The sequence below is a fragment of the Vidua macroura genome, chromosome 6, assembly GCF_024509145.1.
Source record: "Vidua macroura isolate BioBank_ID:100142 chromosome 6, ASM2450914v1, whole genome shotgun sequence".
NCBI lineage: Eukaryota > Metazoa > Chordata > Aves > Passeriformes > Viduidae > Vidua > Vidua macroura.
In genome coordinates, this window is record NC_071576.1 from 35,918,950 (window position 1) to 35,939,218 (window position 20,269).

Genomic DNA, 20,269 nt, shown 5'->3' on the forward strand with positions numbered 1-20,269 from the left:
AGGCAACAGAGGGAAAGAGAGAGAGGGGGAGAAGAAAAGAGAGAGAGGGAAAAGCTGTTAAAAAACAATGGTTGAAGTCCCATGTGGGTACCAACTTAGCCTGAAAGGTCACAGAGAATTTTTACACATTTGTTTTGCAAATAGTTTCTGCAAGTAGAAAGAACAGTTGTAACTCTCCCTCTCATCATCAGATTAGCACGTCCCCCCAAGAGCAACAGTGCTCTCAAACTGGCCAACTGTTCTCCTAACATGGGTCAAAAGTTCAGTCTTTGGCTGGAGCGCTGCTCCGAACAGACCTTTTCCAGTAACGCTTACAGCCCCAAAGCCAAGGTTTTCATTAAACAAATATACATACAGATTTCAGCCTCTTCACAGCATCTTCACAGATATGCATTCCTCTGGATTCATCCACTTCAACGTGTCCCAGGTACTGCAGGAAAGAGTATGGGGAGAAAAGGTTAATAGCAGCTCCTTAAACTCCCGGGGTTTTGATGAATCCAAGCTCTGAATTCATCTCAGTGCAGCTGATGCAATAGTCATTACCAAAACTTTGCCAGCTTTCTTTAAAACCTGCATTTGGGGATTTGATTGTGTATATCTATGGGGGCACCAGCATCAGCAGAAAAGCATAATAGAACTAGAAATTTGGAGGAAAAGACAGACTTTCCTTACTCAGGGGAAAATAATTGAAAGTATTGAAAACTGTGCTTTCCTGCTTATTCATCATGAGCTTTAGTCATTTTTTTTACTAGCATAGCATGAAAACCTTACATCAATATAGAGATGGTGGTGAATAAATAATTTTTGAATAATGATAAATATATTTAGTATTGAAAACCAAATTACACTACACAGTAAGATGACCAAATATTTTTGCATGGTGATGTCCAAATATGAGAAATTTGGCCACCCCTTTGTTAAAACTGTAAACCAAAATTATTTCTCTTCATTACAACAACAGGCTGTTATGTGGATACTGAGACATTAATCATTCTTACAAAGAGGGGTTAAAAAAAAAAAATCTGTTTTCCACAGATTCATCTTACCAAGCACTACTTAAAAATCCCCTAGCAACACAGCAGTGAATAGAAATGTCAAGCTTCAAAGCTTTTAAATTTATAACCCAGAATAATATTAGTCTATAGAGAAACCAGTTGCAAGAAATATATGTCAAGAGTGTAGTGTTCAGGATACCATGGATCATTTTACACTCAAACTTTTAGCTTTAATTTTCCCAATTTCCCTGTCTTTTCCAGTCACAGTTTTTTTTTTTCTTTTTATAGTGAAAGGAAGTGTTCTCTCAGAAAAGTTCATATCCTTATTCAAAGTACTGAATCCTTGAAGAAAATCAGAGAAACTACCAAAACTTTGCTGAAGTTTTGTAGTAAGAGCTATAGGTGAAAGAAACTTTCCCCGGTTACTTGCCATTCTAAGAGTTGAATGCAATTCAGCATTTCGATTCTAGGCTAGATAGAGAGTGAATAAGTGGTTTTAAAATATGACACAAGAATCAATGTTTGCAGTAGTAAACACAAGTTTAATAACCTATTAAAATGTTGCACTCGATAACAAACTATTCTGTCGTGAGTTATTTGAAAATCCTAGATTTTCTTTCTACTAGACTTGGACAAAAAAAACAACTCACAGTACCATACTGAAGCACCCTCAGATTGAGAGATTCAACTATATGGAAAAAAAATCAAGATTGTTTCAAAGATTTAATAGAAATTGGAAAGTTGAGTTTTTTCTTGCAACGCAAGATGCTCCAGAAGAGAAAGCTCTATATATCATTAAACTGCTGAAAGATTTACAATATCTTAAGTGACAGAGAGCTTTAGTATTAAATCTCACTATGTGGCATTTTTTTAAACAGAGTTAAATGTGGATTGAACAATTTGGTAAGAATTTCATTTAAATCAGCCCTCACAGCTGGAGAACAGCTTGAAAAATAAATTGCACTGAAATTAGAATGTAAATAAAAGATCTGACTCTTTAGAGCTTTTTCAAAATGAGCTCTGTGAGGCTGAAGCCTTATAATTGAATGCTGGAGCTGCCAAAACAGCAACTGTACTCCCTCAGTTGAGCTTGCTGAACACTTGCGCAAGATCTTCATTTCTCCAGAGCACGAAGCAGAACATTTTAATCCTAAAAATACACAAACAGTAACAACTAAAGATGCAATTACTGTGTGTCTGGAAGTACATATGTACATCATCAACTACTTGGTTGTGCCACGACTTCTCTGGGAAAAGTTCCAGATGCAGAAATTCTGTTGTACATTTGTCATGAGAAAGTTTTGGGTTTAGTAACTTCTCTTTAAGAAGACAGTGATATAGACAGGAACAAGGCTGAGGTTTGTACTGGACAGAAAAAAAAATATGTGTAAGGAATAAACCATCTAGTTTGCATGACCATTTGTATCATCCATCCAGAGGGCAACTTCCAAATTTCCTGACCTATCTGCACATCTCATTCACTTCAGTGTAGCCAGAATGTTTCCAACTGAAGACTCAAAACCATTCAACCCCTGTATTTGGCAACCTGCCTCTTGCTTGGAAAAGGGAGAAATGGACCAGGGTAAATATTGCCTCATGTCACACTGCAAAACAGACAACCATTCTCCCCTGTGTTGCCAAACCTCTATTCAAGTCCCATGTTCCAACTTTCAGCAATCAGTCATGCCACTGCTGCTGGAGACAGCAAGTTTAGCTGCAGTTTTCATACTGCTTCCACTCCTGTGAATGGAGACATTATTACACATATCAAGTGCATCTATCCACACCAAAGGGGTACAATCCACAGACCTCACTGAGCATCAATCAGTTCTGAATTTTAAAATAAATTACACTGTCACACAATACTTCTTTATGATATAGAGGACAAAAGGCACTTTGTTTGCATTTACATGTTACACTTCTAGCTCTTCATACAAAGAAAAAAAAACTTGTTCTTGCCATTGCAGAAGCCAGTTCTGCAGAAGCCAAAAGCTCATCATTAGCACTGGTGTTGAACATCTTACAGCAATTTCACAATTATTCTTGCTTTGGTTTCTAATTTTTTGGGATGGAGTGGTAGTGTGTTAATTGCTTATACATGCCAATATACTTTTCTTTCTTGTAAAAATGAATTTCAATTCTATAACCAGAATGCTGTGGTCCTCTTCTTTTCATAGCCAAATGCCCCTTAAGCAGCAGGTCCCTTTCCAAGTCGACAAGCTTCTTTCATCAGTCAGAGTAGATATACACAGCTCCTGTATTTAACCAGTGCTACAATATTTATCTGGCTTTTAATGGATTGTAACCAAGGACAAAAATATTTCCTCAAGAAGACTGGCAAGAAATTGTCAAAACTGAAACCTCTTCTAGTGTTTATATTTTAATCAGAAGTGCTAAATTGTAAATCTATCTCAACTTAGCCTTAAATTTGAAATATTGGCTCAACTAACTAGTGCAACAGCATTTTAGGAGTGACATTTCAAAATTTAATAAAAGAAATACAGCTACTAGTTATGAGTCAGAAAGGAAGGTTAAACACCAGAATTCAGGACTTCAGAAAAATAAACTATTGTTAAACTCTGTTGTTACATTGCTGGAAAAGGATTACAGGGAAACCACTTTAAAGCAGATACACAAATCCCACACTTCTATATGCAATCTTTCAGGACCTTTGAAAGGAACTTCCCTTTCAAACTAAAGGAGAAGAAACATACTGTTGAAGTGCCTGGACAGCCACAGTCCTATATAAGTAAAATCTCATGCAAATCCATGACAGCACATTATCACAAATGCACTCCAGAACAGTAAGGAAAGGAGTACCTCTGACATATTTGCAAAGAGCATTTCTTGTCACAGGGACTGCTGCAGCTAGAATTCCTGGAGAAAGTGAGTACTTTTCCATCAGGAAAATGCACATAGCAGGAATGCAGTATTAATATTGAATGCACTCCTACTTAATTTCCATAGCAACCAGTGAATGATAGTCATGACATCAGCAATTCTCAGACATAAGATGTTCTGTAAGAGATTTAATCGTCATACCAGAAATTAACCACCAGTGCTTTTACAGAAAGCTAAAGTCCATGTGGGCCAAGTCCACATATAGAGTAACACAACATAAAAGCTCTAATCCAAATAAAATACTTTCAGGGGCTGTTGGAGAAAAGTCCTTAAGGCAAACATCATTCAATAGAAGCACTGCTTGTATTAACATTTTTAGCAAAAAGAAGATGAGATTATGGTACAGCAAATTAAACCAAAAAACCTTTCCCTCTTCATCACTGATTTTTATGTTCTCTTTCACTGAAGGTGGTGTTTGATACCAATCTTAAACCAAACATAAACCAATCGACACAAGAACAAGTTTAACTGGCACACAGAAAAGCATCCTCAGAATCTGAAAAGTGCTTCAGAAAATTTATTATTTTTCAACATTTTTAAACTTCTTCCAGCTTCATCTAAAAACCAACCACTCAAGTTACCATATCAAGTGTTTCTGGTGAAGTTTTCCTACTGTCTTCTCACAAATACATGCTACTGAAATTGCTCCTACTAAAACTTCAAGGGCTGATGTATCAGATCAGAAATGAAACACCATCTGTGTCCTAGTACAAGCAATACTGCCCTGATCTTCTTTGTTTTCATTTCTCTCTCAAATACTTGGTTGACTCAGTTTACAAAATTTCAAAGTTCAACAATAACAGCTGGCAAAAAGATCCTTCACCAGAGCTCCTTCAACCTGGAAACTCATTCAAGCCAGTTGTGTTTGTTCAACTCTGCTTAAAAATATGCTTTTACAATCTCTCTTTGAAACAGACTCAGCTACACAAATAATTGAAGTTCCCTCTGTATCAGCAGATATGCAACATGCACTGTTTTATTTGCAGTAACAGATTAGGTTCTTTGGATTACATTTGAAAGTAGATGGACACAGGAAATGAGCTTACTTGAAGTCTTGGCCAAGGTGTCCTGTGCTGGGAAACGAGCTGCCATAAAGAGGAGCACATCAGCACTTCTTGGTATTTTTCCTAGAGGCAACGACATTCCTCTTTCTTCCTGTATGGAAGTTCTGGTGTATTATTTGCAACAGTAAGACTGTCTACTTGACATCTGCATGTGCAGATATGCTTCCAGAATTGTCATTGCTCAAGAATTAAAGCCTGAGCACCAAAGGTTCAGACTGAAATGCTGTCTTGCAAGTAGACATAAGCTTAAATCCAGAAATCCTGGATATGTCTTAAAGCTGAGCTACTTTTCCACTGACTTCTAAGATTTACATTGCAATGTTCAATGTTTTATTTCTCTCCTCTCACACCCATGTTCCTGCTTTCTAAATTTATTAGTTTGAAACAAATGTTTGCTCAGACAAAGCTGTAGAAGCACAGACAACAGAAACTCTATGATTAAGCATCAACAAAATTTAATTTTGCTTAGTCCAAGCTATAGGTTAGTTAGGATGCTACACACATCACCAGAAATCTAAATGTCTCACCAACCTGTTAAATTCCTCAAAACAGGAACCGTAGCAGCCTATGACTGCTAAATGTCTCTGAATAATGAGGATCAAAAGAATCTAAAGCGGTACCTATACCAGTAGTTCTCCCTATTTTTTACATCACACCCACCTAAGAGCCACACTGAGCATTTCACGTACTGGCTCTCACACAACCTTTATCATTGCCAACAGAAAAAACATCATGAGTCAGGAATATTGAAGATGCAATAAAGAAGCTCAATACAGGATATACAAATGCTATAGTCTTCATTTTCTTATAAATCCCTAAAATGAGGCAGAGAGGGAACTCAGAAGGTTATGTAGGACAGCACTTGCTTCAGGGCAGGATCTACTTCCACATCTACATCAGAGAAGTCAGCCTTCAAGTATTATGACATTTCTGTAACTGAAGATCAAAAGACTAGACCTTCTACCCTGTACTTTACATGTCTCACTGTAGAAAGGGACGTTACTTTGCCGAGTTGTTGTTGCTAATACATATCCTAAATTTCCCTTGATGCAGCTAAACACACTATTTCTCCTAGTCCCATCACAGATTCACATATGTACTGTCAGACTTTGGTTTTCAACTGTATGCCCTGATGTGCAATTCCTATTTTTCCAGGAATTCAGCACTACTTAATAAATTTAAAAGTTTCCTTTAAAAAAGGAAGATAAAATATAAAGGAAAACCAAGTGTTGATAGCATGAAGTTTTATACACACACTGCACAGGTACATACAGGTGTACCTTTTCTTCAACTCCTGCAAAAAATTCAGTTTCCATGTACAACACTGGGGATCTCCTCATTTAAAAAACAGAATTAAAAAGTATAACCCAATGAGAACTGTTTGATTTCCAACACCTAAATTACATTTAAAATAAATATTTCTGCAAGGCGATCCAAACCATTTTAATTGTCATATCTTTAAAACAATGTGAAGTTTATAAAATTATTTAAGAGTTTCACCTTTGCCAAAGACAGCAGGGTTTTTAGAACTCAGCAAGAAGCTTCATTTAAAACTTCTTGTTTGCAAGGCCATTCAAACAAAACTAAGGGTTGGACACTAGGGTAAAAAGTTTAAAAATTAGGGATCGCCTTACATTCGTTTTAGCCATGACAAAAATGCATAGGAATATATTGGAGGTAAGCTTCACACTTTCCATTATAATCACCATCTTTTCTAATTATCTGACTGCCAGCCTTTTTCCTGTGATGTTAAATGCTGCAGGATTTTTTAAATGTACCACTGCTTGCTGAAGGTTAGCATTCAATAGGAATGATTACTGCTTATCATCAGTTCATGCCTTCAGAGGTAAAGATTTCTAGTGTTTAATGTGTAAGGCTGCACAACATTTCAGAAATCAGCAGATTTGTCATATTAACTTCTTAAAAATACTTAACATAGTTTCCAAAGACTATTCAAGTACCTCAGGCTTTCACAGTGAAAAATATCACATGCTTAACTTAAAGGCACTTCAGCATCACACTGGTAAATTCTTTCACAGCTATTATTCAAACTAGAAGTACATTTAAGACATAAAACAAAAGCCACAGTCACCTGGGCTTGTACCAGTCTTTCTAACCCGGAGAAACAGAATGCAAGCATTTATTAACTTATTAAGTATAAGAAGTTATTTTTAATATGAGATTTATAAATTTGATATGGAGCAATAAAGTTCCATACACAAATTCTAAAACTAAACAGGACAGCTGGGCATCCAGGAGTGGTGTGAGAACACAAAGCAATGTGACTGAAATGGCTTAGCTCCTATTGGTGGCGGTTTCAGCAGCGCCACGTATGGCTCAACAACCTAAACACAGGGACCCCAGGGATGAGAACTGACATTCACAGGTCCCAGTGAGAATACTCTACAGGGCTTATGCCAGCTGTTCCCTTTCCTTTTGCCTCTTCTTGAACACAAAGCAATACAGTGTCTTCCAAACATCTCCTATCAAAGCAAGGGTTAGACAGGAAACAGTTCAAGAGTACTTGTTCTGAAAAGTCAATTATTTTATATACGAAAGTACAACAGTATCCATACAGTTGTTATTTGTCAACCCTAACACAGAAATCAAATTCAGTGGAAAGGCTAACTCAAATGATACCAGGTACTCAGCAGTAAACCCTAGATGCCAGAGATAGAAATGTGGTTTGTTACTCTTCCACACCAGCTTTTTCACCCACATCTTTAGTCGAATTAAAAAATGCAAGTAAACCTGCAGGTGATATACAACAGTAACCTCAGATGCCTTAATGTCAAAAGAGACTGACCACCAAGAACATGGAATTGACAGAACTAAATTATCCAAGTTACACACAACTGTTGCATCTTCTGGAACACCAGGTAGTAATCAGCTGCTAATATTCTGTTAATATCCTTTTGGTCAGAACCACCAAGAATTTGCAAATGTTTTGTTTGTTTAGTTCTCTTAGGTAGAAGGAAATGACCTAATTTTTCTGATATACATTTCAGAGGCCAGTTACTCCAAAGGCATTTGTATGAATGAAAACCACTTACCCAGAGGGACACTCGGAAAGGCTTTTCACACAAAACAAGCCCTAGTGTCAAATATTTCAGTCATTATACCACAGAACAGCTGCATGTTTTCAGTGAGGTAGTGTCTGGAGCAAGAAAGCAAGTTTGAAAATGTGTACGTCAATGAACTTCATTTGTTGCAATTCTAATGTATAAAATTGTGTATAAATAAATTCTAGCGCTGATAAGCACAGCTGTAATGTCTGTTAGAATATTCAACTTCTAAATAGTTTTAAATACCATCTCTTCATCCAACACCCCTATATACTGCATGTATCTGGTACTGTTTTTCCTCTCAGAGGAAGGATTCACTACTGAACCACAGTATTTACCTTTCAATTTGTTAGGACGGTGGAAAAGAATTTGTCTCTGAAAACAGACTTCTGCACAGACTGCAACAGATGTACCAGTGCCACATTTAATAATGGGGCAACTCTTGTTGAAAACCTATAAAAGCTGCAAGGTATTATGCCTCCACACCACCAAAGCTAGGAGAGCAACACCATTCGAGTTCCCAATGGAATTGCAAAAGTCTGCAAGTCACTTTTCTAAACACAAGTTTATCATCCTTTTCATGCCTTTGCAGACAGACAGGACTGTCACTCCCTGGCTCTTGTTTCAATCTAACTTTAGCGGATTCAAAGCAGTTTACACAGAAGAGCACTACAGGAAAGTCAGCGGCCATTGCACAGCCCTATCTTTGAGTGTCAGGTAACCACCTCAGGTGTGGTTAGATTTCCAACACAGAGAAGAACTATCTGTAATTACATCTAGATACACTAAGATGACTGAGAAAATATGATCAATACCTGGCTACCTGCAACACAGCCCCACCAATTAGCAGAAAAACACAGACTGTTAACAAAAAGGAATGCGATTGACTAAAAGGAACAGTATTCATTCATGATTATCACCACCTCCAAATTTATGAGCACAGCACTGGAGAGAACCAACTGTGGACCAAATCTACTTCCCTGAATTTTAAAGCAACACAACAGGAATTTTGCCAGTACTTTCCACAGAGCATCTTCTCTCCCAAAGGGAAGACAATCCATATATATATATCAGATTTGCTCAAAATCCAACAGAACACTTAATGACTCTAACAATAAGGATCAGCTGTGGACATAGCGCAGGAAGAGCTTCAAGAAACATGCCAGCATAGAAAACCTTTTAGTAATATTAAATCTATTTGCAGTACAGCATCCTCCAAGCACAATGAATAAGCAGCTACTGGAGTCCCTGCCCAACACTAACAGAGTGAAGCCTGAAGGCAGGATGAAATCCTATTTGCAACACGACTTTCAAAGTGCTTCCACATGCTCTGTAACGTCTAAAAAAGGATAAATCTGTGGTAGCACTCTACAAACACCCAAGCTCTGGGCAAAATATAAATGCCCAAAGGCAAGAAGTTAAAAACCAAACCAATTTAAGAGATCCTTTTTTTAACAAGAGAAACCAAGAACAAATGTTCCCTTACGTGTTTGCACTAGTCTCCTGTCTCTATCTCAAAAAAAAAAAAAAAAGTATATTAGCATTTTACCTATATAAAATAGTAAGCATTAGAAGTAACAAAGTCCACAACTTGGCTGCTACCACACTAGTCTCATATATTTTACTTTCAAACAGAAAATCCTACAGACAGTTGCAGCAACATTTATTTAGAATTCTCAGGTCTTCACTGAGTACAGATGAAGTCTTCATCATCCCTGAAAGCAAGACCAGATTCTGGTCTTGCTACTCAGTTATGCTTTGAACTCCAAAGAATTACAGACGATTTTTAGAGAGCAGGCAAAGCAGATCATAACAAGTAAGAACAGGCTAATCCTGTGCACTCCCTCCCCAGCTCCCCCATCATATTCAAGTGTGGTTGAGCAGCTACACTACAGACAACAGACCACTTTGGAATTCCCACTGCAAACTTAAAGAAAACTCAGGTATATTCACCATCTTTCATATTTGAATGCATTCCTATTCATTAACAATTCATCCCAAAATATCTCACTCCACTGAGGAGCACCAGGAAGAAAAGTCACCCCCATCAGATATTTAAGGACACAGGAGACTGCATACTTTTCCTGGAATGTATGAATTCCCAAAAAATACCCAAGACAGGCATAACAGGATACTCTCCTTCAATAGCACAAAGTTCTATTCTTTCTGTGAGCAAAATACAGTACCACCCACTAAAGCGATGACTCTACATCTGGTTTATCTTGTTCCCTCACAATGGCACACTTCCTGTCTCTATCTATTCAACACCAGTTAACACCCACTCTGCATCTCAAGCCTTATAAAAATTTCCACTTTGTCCATATCAAGGCACACTATATTGGACAATAAATTCTAATCAAGTAAGATAAAATGCCTCTTAATACTAAATTATTCTGAATTTAAGTTTTCACCTAATTGCAAGTTCTTTGGATATTAATACTCTACCATTCCGACCAAATCAAGAAATGTCCCTTACATTTACCTTAAAAGCATTTTTTTCCAAAGAACAAATTAAATTAATTCAGTGATTTTCAATTAAAAGCAGACTAATGAGTGCACATAAGTCCCATTTTGATGGCAGGATGCAGAGACTCATCCATTTCTGCGCCTTTTCAGCACAGAATAGGCCAAAACCTTTCTTGACTTTGGGTACATGTGCCCAGAATAGATGAATGCTTCATTTAAATACAGGAAGCACTTGTCATTAGAAGTGCAAGTCCTGACTGAGAGTTTAAAAAAGTCAGTCTTTTAACAGTGTGGAGTGGTTCACACCCTTTGTGTTCAGTAAAGGATTGAAAAAGTCTGAATAAAACTAAATGCCAAGAAATTGAGCACTCTGCTTTTCAACCTGTGTAATGCCTAAGTTATGAAAAAATCACCATCCTCAAACTTACAGCTCTGTTCTCTCCTAGACAGTGTTAAACCTTAATCTAAGTTTGAGCTTTCCCAGAGCAATTACTTTCAAAGCTTTGGCAAAACACCATCTCTGCTCAGTACTGAATTACAGTTCCTTCCTCTTAGCAGAAAAATAACTCAAGACAAAAATATGCAAGCAGCCATGAACTTGAAATGTTGTATACACTTGAATCTATGTAAAAGCACAAAAGCAACTCTAGTAGGGTAAAGCAGGGCATTAACCTCGTGTGAAAGTTATCTCATACTTACCACATACCTACCAATCCACAACTTCACAAAAACATGCAAGAGTCAGTTTAAAGAATTCCACCTAGCAACATCACATGTTTAACTACTAGACAAAATCACTTTAAGCACAATACAGAGAAAAACTAATGGAAGGCCCATAGGTGTCAGAACCATAGGCTGTGTTCCTTGTACATTGATATTTAACCCATTAGCTTTCCTCAAGCATCACCTCCTTCCAACCTATTGTAGATCTACTATTAGTGTACCTTGAGGAAGAAAGGGGAGCGCATGCAACAAGCCACCCTAAATTTTCTATCTATTTTTATTCTGGTATTTATTAAGTACTAATATTAAATATTATTCTAAAGTATTAAATTATTGTTTCTTAAATAAAGAGGAAGGAGAATTGGACACAAAAAAAGAAATCACCTATTTATAATAGTCTGATAATCTGGAATGAGTTATCAGAATTTTAAAAGGTAATTTCAGTTTCATATGCATTAATAATCTGTAATATACACACACAAGATCCTAGCACAGAGGCATTCTCTGAAGTCAGCAAGTGCTTCTAACCTCATGCACTGGTTGAAATCCCAGGTGTTACTTGAAAATATTTTCAATTATTGACAGGGAGGAAGGATTGCTTTCCAAGCACAGACCACCACTTATCTTACAAGTCAAACTGTAACCATAACTACACTTTTAACAGAGAGAATTGAGTACCTTTTCATGCAATCCAAGAGGTCTATCATTTCTGATTTTCCAGAGAAATGAAGACAAATATTGTATTACTCCTCTATCAAGCTACATTATTTATTTCAACTAGATAATAATGGTAGGATATCTCAGACTGGTTTTCCAAGGCATTTGTTACATGAGCCATCTGGTTTTAAGAAAAAAGCCACATCCTCTGCAATGAGAGCCAACTGTAAAATAGGTCAGTGTGTAATGAAGCATGTCTCTGGTTTATGCTTGCCAAAAAAACCCAAATAACAATTCATGGCGAGAGTCCTTCATGGATATCCAAAAGAAAGGCAGTAACTCTTACCTTTACAGGAAAGCTACACTTGCCAGTACGAACACCTTCTTCATCAGTCTGCCACTGATGAGGCCTGCTGGCCTCTGGGACGTAGACATCTTTCTTTCTCCTAAAGCTTTGCCGTAATTTGTTCATTTCTCAGACTTTCACGCCCTAGAAGAAGAAAAAAAGAATACTGCCAATAGGCACCAAACACACATTTAGCCACTTTGGGTCAACCACTATCATGACAAATGACGCTGTGGAAAACCTGAGCTTTTGCAAAGATGAATGGAAGGGCCTGTGAGAGGAAAATATTTTGGACACAGATTCAGAGAAGATGGGTATTCACTTCAAAATGGAAAACACAAATCCACATTACTTGTTTAACATCTTTCCACAGCAACTGAAGCATTACACCCAGAAATAACTGTTACTGGGAGCATACGGTTATCTAAAATAGCTGACAGAGAAGCTCTGAAGAGTGATGCACATGAAATCCTGCCTCCCCAAATTTAAACACCTACCTAAAGCAACCAAGCAGGACACCAACAGCAAAAGCTTCCAAGGCACTCATGCAAGGCAAGGACTCATAGCTCTAAAACTGCTCCTAAAATCAGGTGCTTGTGCTGTTCATCAAGTATAAGAGATAGGTTCACACTTTTACTGAGGGGAACAGTCCAGCCCTTGCTTACTCTACTGGTAGAATTCTTGTAGTTAAATGAGAAATACACTTCTTCAAAAGGGGAAGACATTGCTGCAAATATACTTCTGAAGCCTAGAATTCAAAACTTCGTATACACTACACCTTTATGTATCAATTTCTATATACAATCCAATTTATATTTTAGACTTGTTCACCTTTACTAAATTCAAACTACAGAACTACAGTTAGCCAAGAAGCTACCAAAGAAATTACTACTCATAAAAAGACACTATATTCACCTAAAGAAGTAAAATCATATGGGATACAAAGTGGGGAATACTGAAGACATACTGAAAGGCTTCTTGAGATTTGGTTCCTGAAAAAGAAGCCTTCTCACAATGATGACATATCATTTTGATTGAAAAAAAAGATGCTGAAGAATGCAAGGCAGCAAAATCTAATTGGATTACATATGCTTATTTCCCATTAAACTGAATAAACTACAGAATATAGATATTTGCAGGTATCAATGGCTGGCCTTTGAACAAAAGCTGCTTTAAAAGCAGTGGAACACCATTTTAAACCTTGAAAGGAACTCGTATCTTCCAGTTAAAACTATATGACATAGGTGAGAAAAATCAACGTACTCCTGTTTGTGGTATCTGACATTTAAGAAGTTTAAAGTCAAAATGCAACTATTTCAAAGCTGAACAAAAGTCAGAAATTAAAAGCATTATAGAAAATCATTGCCCATCACTAAGTACAAATACGAAATTGTTTTGTATCTCATGGTGCCTTTTAGCTATGCCAAATAACAAAAAGGTGTGCATTTTGTTAATGACTCTGTGAAACTTCCTTCAGCAACTGTTACTTTCTTCCTCAAGCAGCAGATAATTAAAGAAGTCAGTTCCCACTATATCTTCATAGCATGATACTGGCTAATTTCTCTAGAATCTTCCATCTTTCCATCACCTATTAAAAGAAATATTGTATGATAAGTAATAATTCAAAGATATACCCACAGATAAAGAAAATACCAGTATATCACTAGGACTGGGTAATTTAAGTGTGGTTAATTGTTTATGCACAAATAAGCACAATAGTCACATGCACAAGTTCAGTGGCATTTGAATTCCATTATTCCTGGGTCTTGCAGCATTCTGGGTCTTTACAGCACAGGGGATAATTCCTGAAGTATTTCTACACTAGAAAAGAGCCACACCAAAGACCACTTCTACAGCAAACACTGTGCTCAAAGTTGCTTGATGAGCATTTGAAAGCAACAAGGTGTGACACTCCAAGCAACCCAAATCCAAACGCAAATTAAGTGAAGGGTTGGGATGTATGCTGAAGACTACAGGCAACTGTCCCTAGTAGGTACCTAGAACAACCAGGAGGTCTAATAAGCAGTGTAAGTCAGGGATGGGAAGTTGCTGAAGGATTCTCAATCAATTATTTAGTTATAAAGAAGTGTTAACTTCATTCCTTCATAGCTACAAAATGCTTGTCATAACTAGGAACATAAAATATTTTCTTGAATTTGAGTGGATTTAGAGGTTAGAACATATGTGCAAAATAAACATGTGCATTTCTTACCACTCTGAAGCAGCTGAAGCAGCTCTGTTCTGCTTTCAGCTGGGACAGAGTTAATTTTCTTCCTACTTACCAGTAGCTGGTAGTGTGTTTTGGATTTTGGCTGAGAAAAATGTTGATAACACATCGGTTTAGTTGTTACTAAGGAGTGTTTACATTAAATCAAGGTCTTTTCTGCTTCTCACTCCACCCTACCATTGAGCTGGCTGCAGGGCACAAAAAATTGTGAAGGGACACAGCTGGGAGAACTGAGCCCAGCTGACCACAGGCATGTCCCACAGCATATGGCACCACACTCAGCATGTAAAACTGGGGGAGGGAAGGAAAGACAGAAGGAAGGACAGAAGGAAAGGGGTACATTCAGAGTGACAATGTCCTCCCAAGTAACTGCCATATGTGATAGAGCCCTGCTCTGCTGGGGATGGCCAAACACCTGCCTGCCCATGGGAAGCATTACATTAATTACTTGCTTTGCTTGTCTGTGTGGCTTTTGTTTTACCTATCTTTATCTCAACCCATGAAGTTTTCACTTTTGCTCTTCTGATTCTCTTGCCCAACCCACGGGGAGGAGGGAGCAAGTGGCTGGATGGGGTTTAGTTGCCATCTGGGGTTACACCATAACACCCTTCTATAAACATTGTTTATTTTACAAGCTATAAGCCATTTAAAAATCTCTGAATGTGCAAAGGCAATTCTCAAAGTTTTAAGAGAAGCTGCAAAGCTTCTATTCTCCATCAAGGCTTAGAGAGGCATTACAGCAGTATTAGTTATTTATTTTGTTTTACAAACTGCAGACAGAGGACTCTCTGCATCCATCTGAAGGAATCAGAATTTCAGTGGAGTCCATTCAATCACCTCGGGCAGGTGAAACATACTGCAGCAAATCTCTGCATGGCATCTCAGCTCATAAGGACAGACACACACTTTTGTCCCCACTGCAGACTGGCAGTGGCAGAGCAAAACCACTGCTCCAGCTGCTTCGGTGTGAAGTGCAGAAATCTGGTCAGCACACTGATTACAGCCACTGATTACACACTGATTACTGGACCTTACACTCCAGTGAGGGACAAACGGACAGATACTCCACTCTGCCAAAAGGGGCAACAGACTCTTAAGTAGACACAATTAGATGCAGTAAAGCTCCTGTCAGTTTTGAAAATCTCAAGGTAACTCTGAATCTCAAAAACTTCAGTGAATAGCAAAGCAAGGACTGAGGACAGCACACAACCACTGTACCACTTGTGAAAAACCGCAGTCTAATTGCCTTATCATAACATTTGCTTATGTGAGCATTCTGTTGGACTTCTCCCTCCCGGGCATTACTGGTGCCCAAGAGACTGGCGCCTTATCAGACATTTATTCTGACCAGGAATCTCAATCCCCAGGGGAGGGTAAGAATAAGAGTTCCTCAACTACATTTTGTATGAGAAACTGAAGTGGCATTTTGCCCAAAGTATTTCCTTTTCACCAAAAACTAAATCCATTTTCCTACATACTCTAATTTTGAGGTCATGTTGGCAACAAACAGTTTAAAAATAGCTTATTCTATCTAATAGAAATGCTGACAAACAGCAAAATTAATTTCTTGTCAGGCAACCAGGAAGCTCTCTCCAATGGCCACACTTTGGTTTTCTGAAATATCAGACTTATGAATAGGTTGCAAAACAGTATAAATACCTAATTTGCTGGTAACATGCATGTCAGGACAACATAACTAGAGCTGTCACCTGATGGGAAAGTGTTAAATAGAACAATTCACGCAGGCTGCATATTTGAGGATTCAGGAGAGAAGCACTTGAATAGCTCCAATTAAGTGCTGAAATTTTTACTAATTTTGTCTGGAACTCAGAAAACCTAGTGAAAAGTCAAGATAGGGAACTCAAAATCTAATTAAATCACAAAACATAACATTACATGAGGGACAAACTGCCAACAAAGGCTGAAAGCCCTGAGCCTTCTGGAGGAATAAGGAAACAGCCACATTGGGTCCTGGTATGTTTCAAGGTTATCTTACTGCAGACAGCTGAGTATCTCAATGGTCATTCCCACTGGAGGAAAAAAAAAAAGGCAAAACAAACTCCAACAAAGCAAAACAAAACTACCCACACAACAATCTCCACTACTTTTGTAATTCAAAAGATTTCAACATGAGACTAGACATTAGACCATTTCCCAAAGCACCTACCTACAAAAGGTATCAAAAAGACAAAGTTTTTAAATTTATGTTGCTATTTATTTTTATGCAGATTTATGTATTTTGGAAACAGAGCTCCAAAGGCAATTTAAGGAGAGCTGAAGCATCATTATTCTTCTGACCAACAGAAAAACTACTGTTTACACCTCTATCAGTGCACTGACAGCTAAGGGCAGAGTTGTCAGAAACCACAGAGACAGAAACAACACTGTCATGGATAAAAGTGCATGTTGAAGCACTTGGCTTCACTGCCTTGTGCACCATCAAGTTATGGCTGCAGAACAAATTACTGCAAGATAAACCAGCATGTTAATTCATGTCTTGTTAGCTGCTCTGCTGTACAATTGTGTTCACTTTTACCCTTCAGTGAGCACAAGCCAGCAATTTACCCTTCAGTGGGAAATGGGTAAGCTTTCATATTAACTAAAGTTAGATCAGGAGGAGGCTGCTGATGATGCAAATTTGGAGCTTAGCTGTGCAAGAGTTTACCCATGTAACCATACCTTTAGATAAGCAGTTCATTTACACTGTGGATAGCTGTTTCCTGCAGAGCAGTTGCTGCTACTGGGCAACCCAAACTAGAGAATCTGCAGGGCAGAAGGACAATATGGGTATCTGGGTACCTGAACTGCATGCACAAATTCAGCTGGTTAGATTGTAAGCTAGAGTGTACTACATATTTCACACTAAGCAACCACTTACAGTTTCAACACTCAGGACAAAGAAACAGCACAAACATTTTTATCTTTCTTATGAACTCTAGCCTTCATAAAGGTTATTTAATCTGCATTCAATTATCTATTATCTTTTCTATTTGCAATGAAAAAGGATAAAAATGGGTATTAAGTCTTCAATTTTTTAAAACCATTCAGCAGGTGTGGGATTACTATCCATTTTCTTTCAGAATTTAATACTGTTTCCTATTTACTGTTTCCTATTTAGGAAAAAAAGGAAGTCGTGGGTCAAACAAGGGCAAAGTACTCTCTGCAGCCTGCAACAAATGCAGAGTACCCGGGGCAGGAGGGAACACACCCCGCCCCACACACACCCACCCACTCCGGGTGCCATCCTCCTGATTTGTAGTACAAAGTCCTCCTACAAGCACGAACCACCAGGAGTAGTATTGACACATGAACAAAATTCCTAGAAGCATGCACTTCAAACAGCAAGGAAATACAGTTTCAAGAACAATGTATTACAGGGATCATTCTAAAATTTACAAGCCTCCATATAAATAAATTCAGTTAACTTGATACTATCAGGTTAAGTCATTTAAATGAAAAAAAAAAAAAAAAAAAAAAAAAAAAAAAAAAAAAAACATCTCATTCACACCAGCATTGCTTGCTGGCCACACATAGGTGAGGGCTAAGCAGCTGCACAACCATCTACTCCCTTATGTGCTCTTCCCCAGTGAAATGCACCTAATACTGCTGAAGGGCCAAGCCAAAAAGAGTCTGAAACCCAGAGCAAAAACCTCATCCATCTCTAATATGTTTTTCTCACATTTCTTGACATCAAAGCTTTCTGAATCAGGATGCATTCTTCCTACCAAAGCTACCTGATAGTTCACATCTAAGAGGAAATGCAAATAATATTAATCTTGTTTCAAAAAATGTGTTTATCTAACCTTCTTACTAGGAGAACACTCCAGAGACATTCCTCACATGGCTGTGAAGGTCTGTACCCTTAGAAAGCTCAGTGGCTCTGAGTTCCTGTGCAAGTACAACCTGGTCACACTTGTCCACAGACTAACATTTAATAGCTATCTTTTGAGCATTATGAAAACCTCAATCACACTATGAAATGCACCAGGAAATGTGAACAGCCCACACTTCCATATTCCAGAAGAGTATTTCACATAGCTTTTTCCAATAAAATACAATTCACTGCTGCCACTTCAACATTGTTGTATATCTTGGCTATGACCAGGACATGAGGACATCAGTGAGGAAATATGCTTGTTTCAAGTCATTCTCTTGGGATGAGGTTTGGGTTTGGCAGGCTTACCTGCAATACAAACACAAGTAGAAGCAGTTCAAAACATTTAGATCTCTTTTGCTTTCTAATGTACAATTTGAGTCCCTAAATTTAAGATGACAATGCAAGAACATTTCATTTATAAAAAAGAGGCAAGCTAGGAAAGCAAGTTGAGCGCTGCCAAGGTAAATAGTCTGTCCCTGTCTATTATGAAGCTGCTAGGATAGAGTTTTACTTCTCTGAAAAATCCTTATTAAGCATTGCTGCTAAGCAAACGCTCTCCCTCCTCTCCCACTTACACAGTACAAAAACATGTAATGTCCTATCTCACCAAGCCTACTGTAAAGGTTAGCCAAAACTTGCTGCAATTGCCCTGCAACAGCTTCTCTGCAATTATTCACCAGCACAAGCACACAGAGTACCCTTATCTTCTAAGGAAGAAAAGGTCACCCCATGTGTCAGATTCTCAATGTAGAACTTTGAGCCTTTTTGTAAGTTTAGACCCCATAAAATCTAATTAAATCCAGCACTGTCACACTGAAGCAAATGAAGGCAAGTAACCGTATGAGCATGCTCACTAAAACGTTAACAGCCCTGTTTCGCAATACAGGCTGACTAACCACATTATTCACCACACGGCTTTCCAACACATTCACCCTTTCATTACCCAATGAACGCCTCATAGTACAATACTACAAGTAAGCATTCTATCAAAATATGCACAAAGGTGAAGCATTTCTTCATTTGTTCAGTCAGCAAACACATTTTGTCATTGCTATTGTTATTTAGAGTTCAAATTAAGGGGATTTTCCTTGCTGAAGATAAATTATTGGATACATAACTAAAAGTCTACTGAAGCTGTAGAAAACTCACCTTTCAGCAGTGAAAGTACTATTTAGATCATACTTTGAAAATGCAGCAGAAATGGCAACCTTAAACTCTTTATGTAAGACCAAAGAGATCAGAGCTGTGATAGTAATGTCTCTGACAGCATTCTTTGAAATTGTGATGCATTGTTATCATATGATGTGAAGTACAAGACATCCTCAAATCCATCAGATTTCTTGCTGTCTTATACCTGAACTAAGGTATCATGTGAGCACTCCACAACTCTTTCCAGAGCACTTGACAATTCTATCTGCACCACAGATGAGGGTGGAAGAAGGGGAAAAAACAATCTTATGACAGCAACATTTTACTGGCAAAAGCCAGACAAACAAAAATTGCAAACAGCTTATGAAATATCAGGAAATGAAATAATGAACTGTACTCCAACACACTGTTAACAATTATGTGGCTAAAACATTCAGCTACCAGAGGCCCCTGTCCTAAATCTTAGGATTTTGTAAAATACACTTTTCAAACATTCCCCTCAGACTGCAGAAATTAAAACAGGAGTCAGTATTCCACAACGCTATGTAATAGAATTATCACCAAAGTAAACATTCAGACTCTTAAACTGTCACAAAAATACAAGTTTGATCATTGCAAGGCAGAAGTTATTCCTAAGGATATGCAATGCCCCTTCTACCAAATGTAAGATAAATCATTTGCCTCTCATAAACCTGTGAAATTCAGCAAATAAAAGAAAGCAAGCCTCATTTTCTCCATCAATAACTGTTATAAAACAAATGTCCAAATTCATCAGACACCACAGCAACTGCAAACTCTG

The 20,269-nt window shown here is 37.8% G+C and overlaps 1 protein-coding gene across 15 annotated transcripts in view; it reads right to left on the reverse strand.

The window, feature by feature from the left end:
* The window catches only part of NUMB (NUMB endocytic adaptor protein), a 90,637-nt gene that overhangs the window by 22,401 nt on the left and 47,967 nt on the right, over positions 1-20,269 (reverse strand). For 13 of the 15 annotated variants that reach the window (XM_053981353.1, XM_053981359.1, XM_053981352.1 and 10 more), the window contains exons 2-3: positions 12,218-12,361; positions 356-430 (exon numbers count right to left, since the gene is read on the reverse strand). In XM_053981353.1, coding sequence (XP_053837328.1) covers positions 356-430; positions 12,218-12,343 — 201 coding nt within the window. In that variant the 5' untranslated portion in view covers positions 12,344-12,361. Of the gene's footprint in view, positions 1-355; positions 431-12,217; positions 12,362-12,714; positions 12,732-18,247; positions 18,267-20,269 lie in introns of those variants that run through there. The other 2 variants (XM_053981355.1, XM_053981358.1) reach the window with 2 other exon arrangements.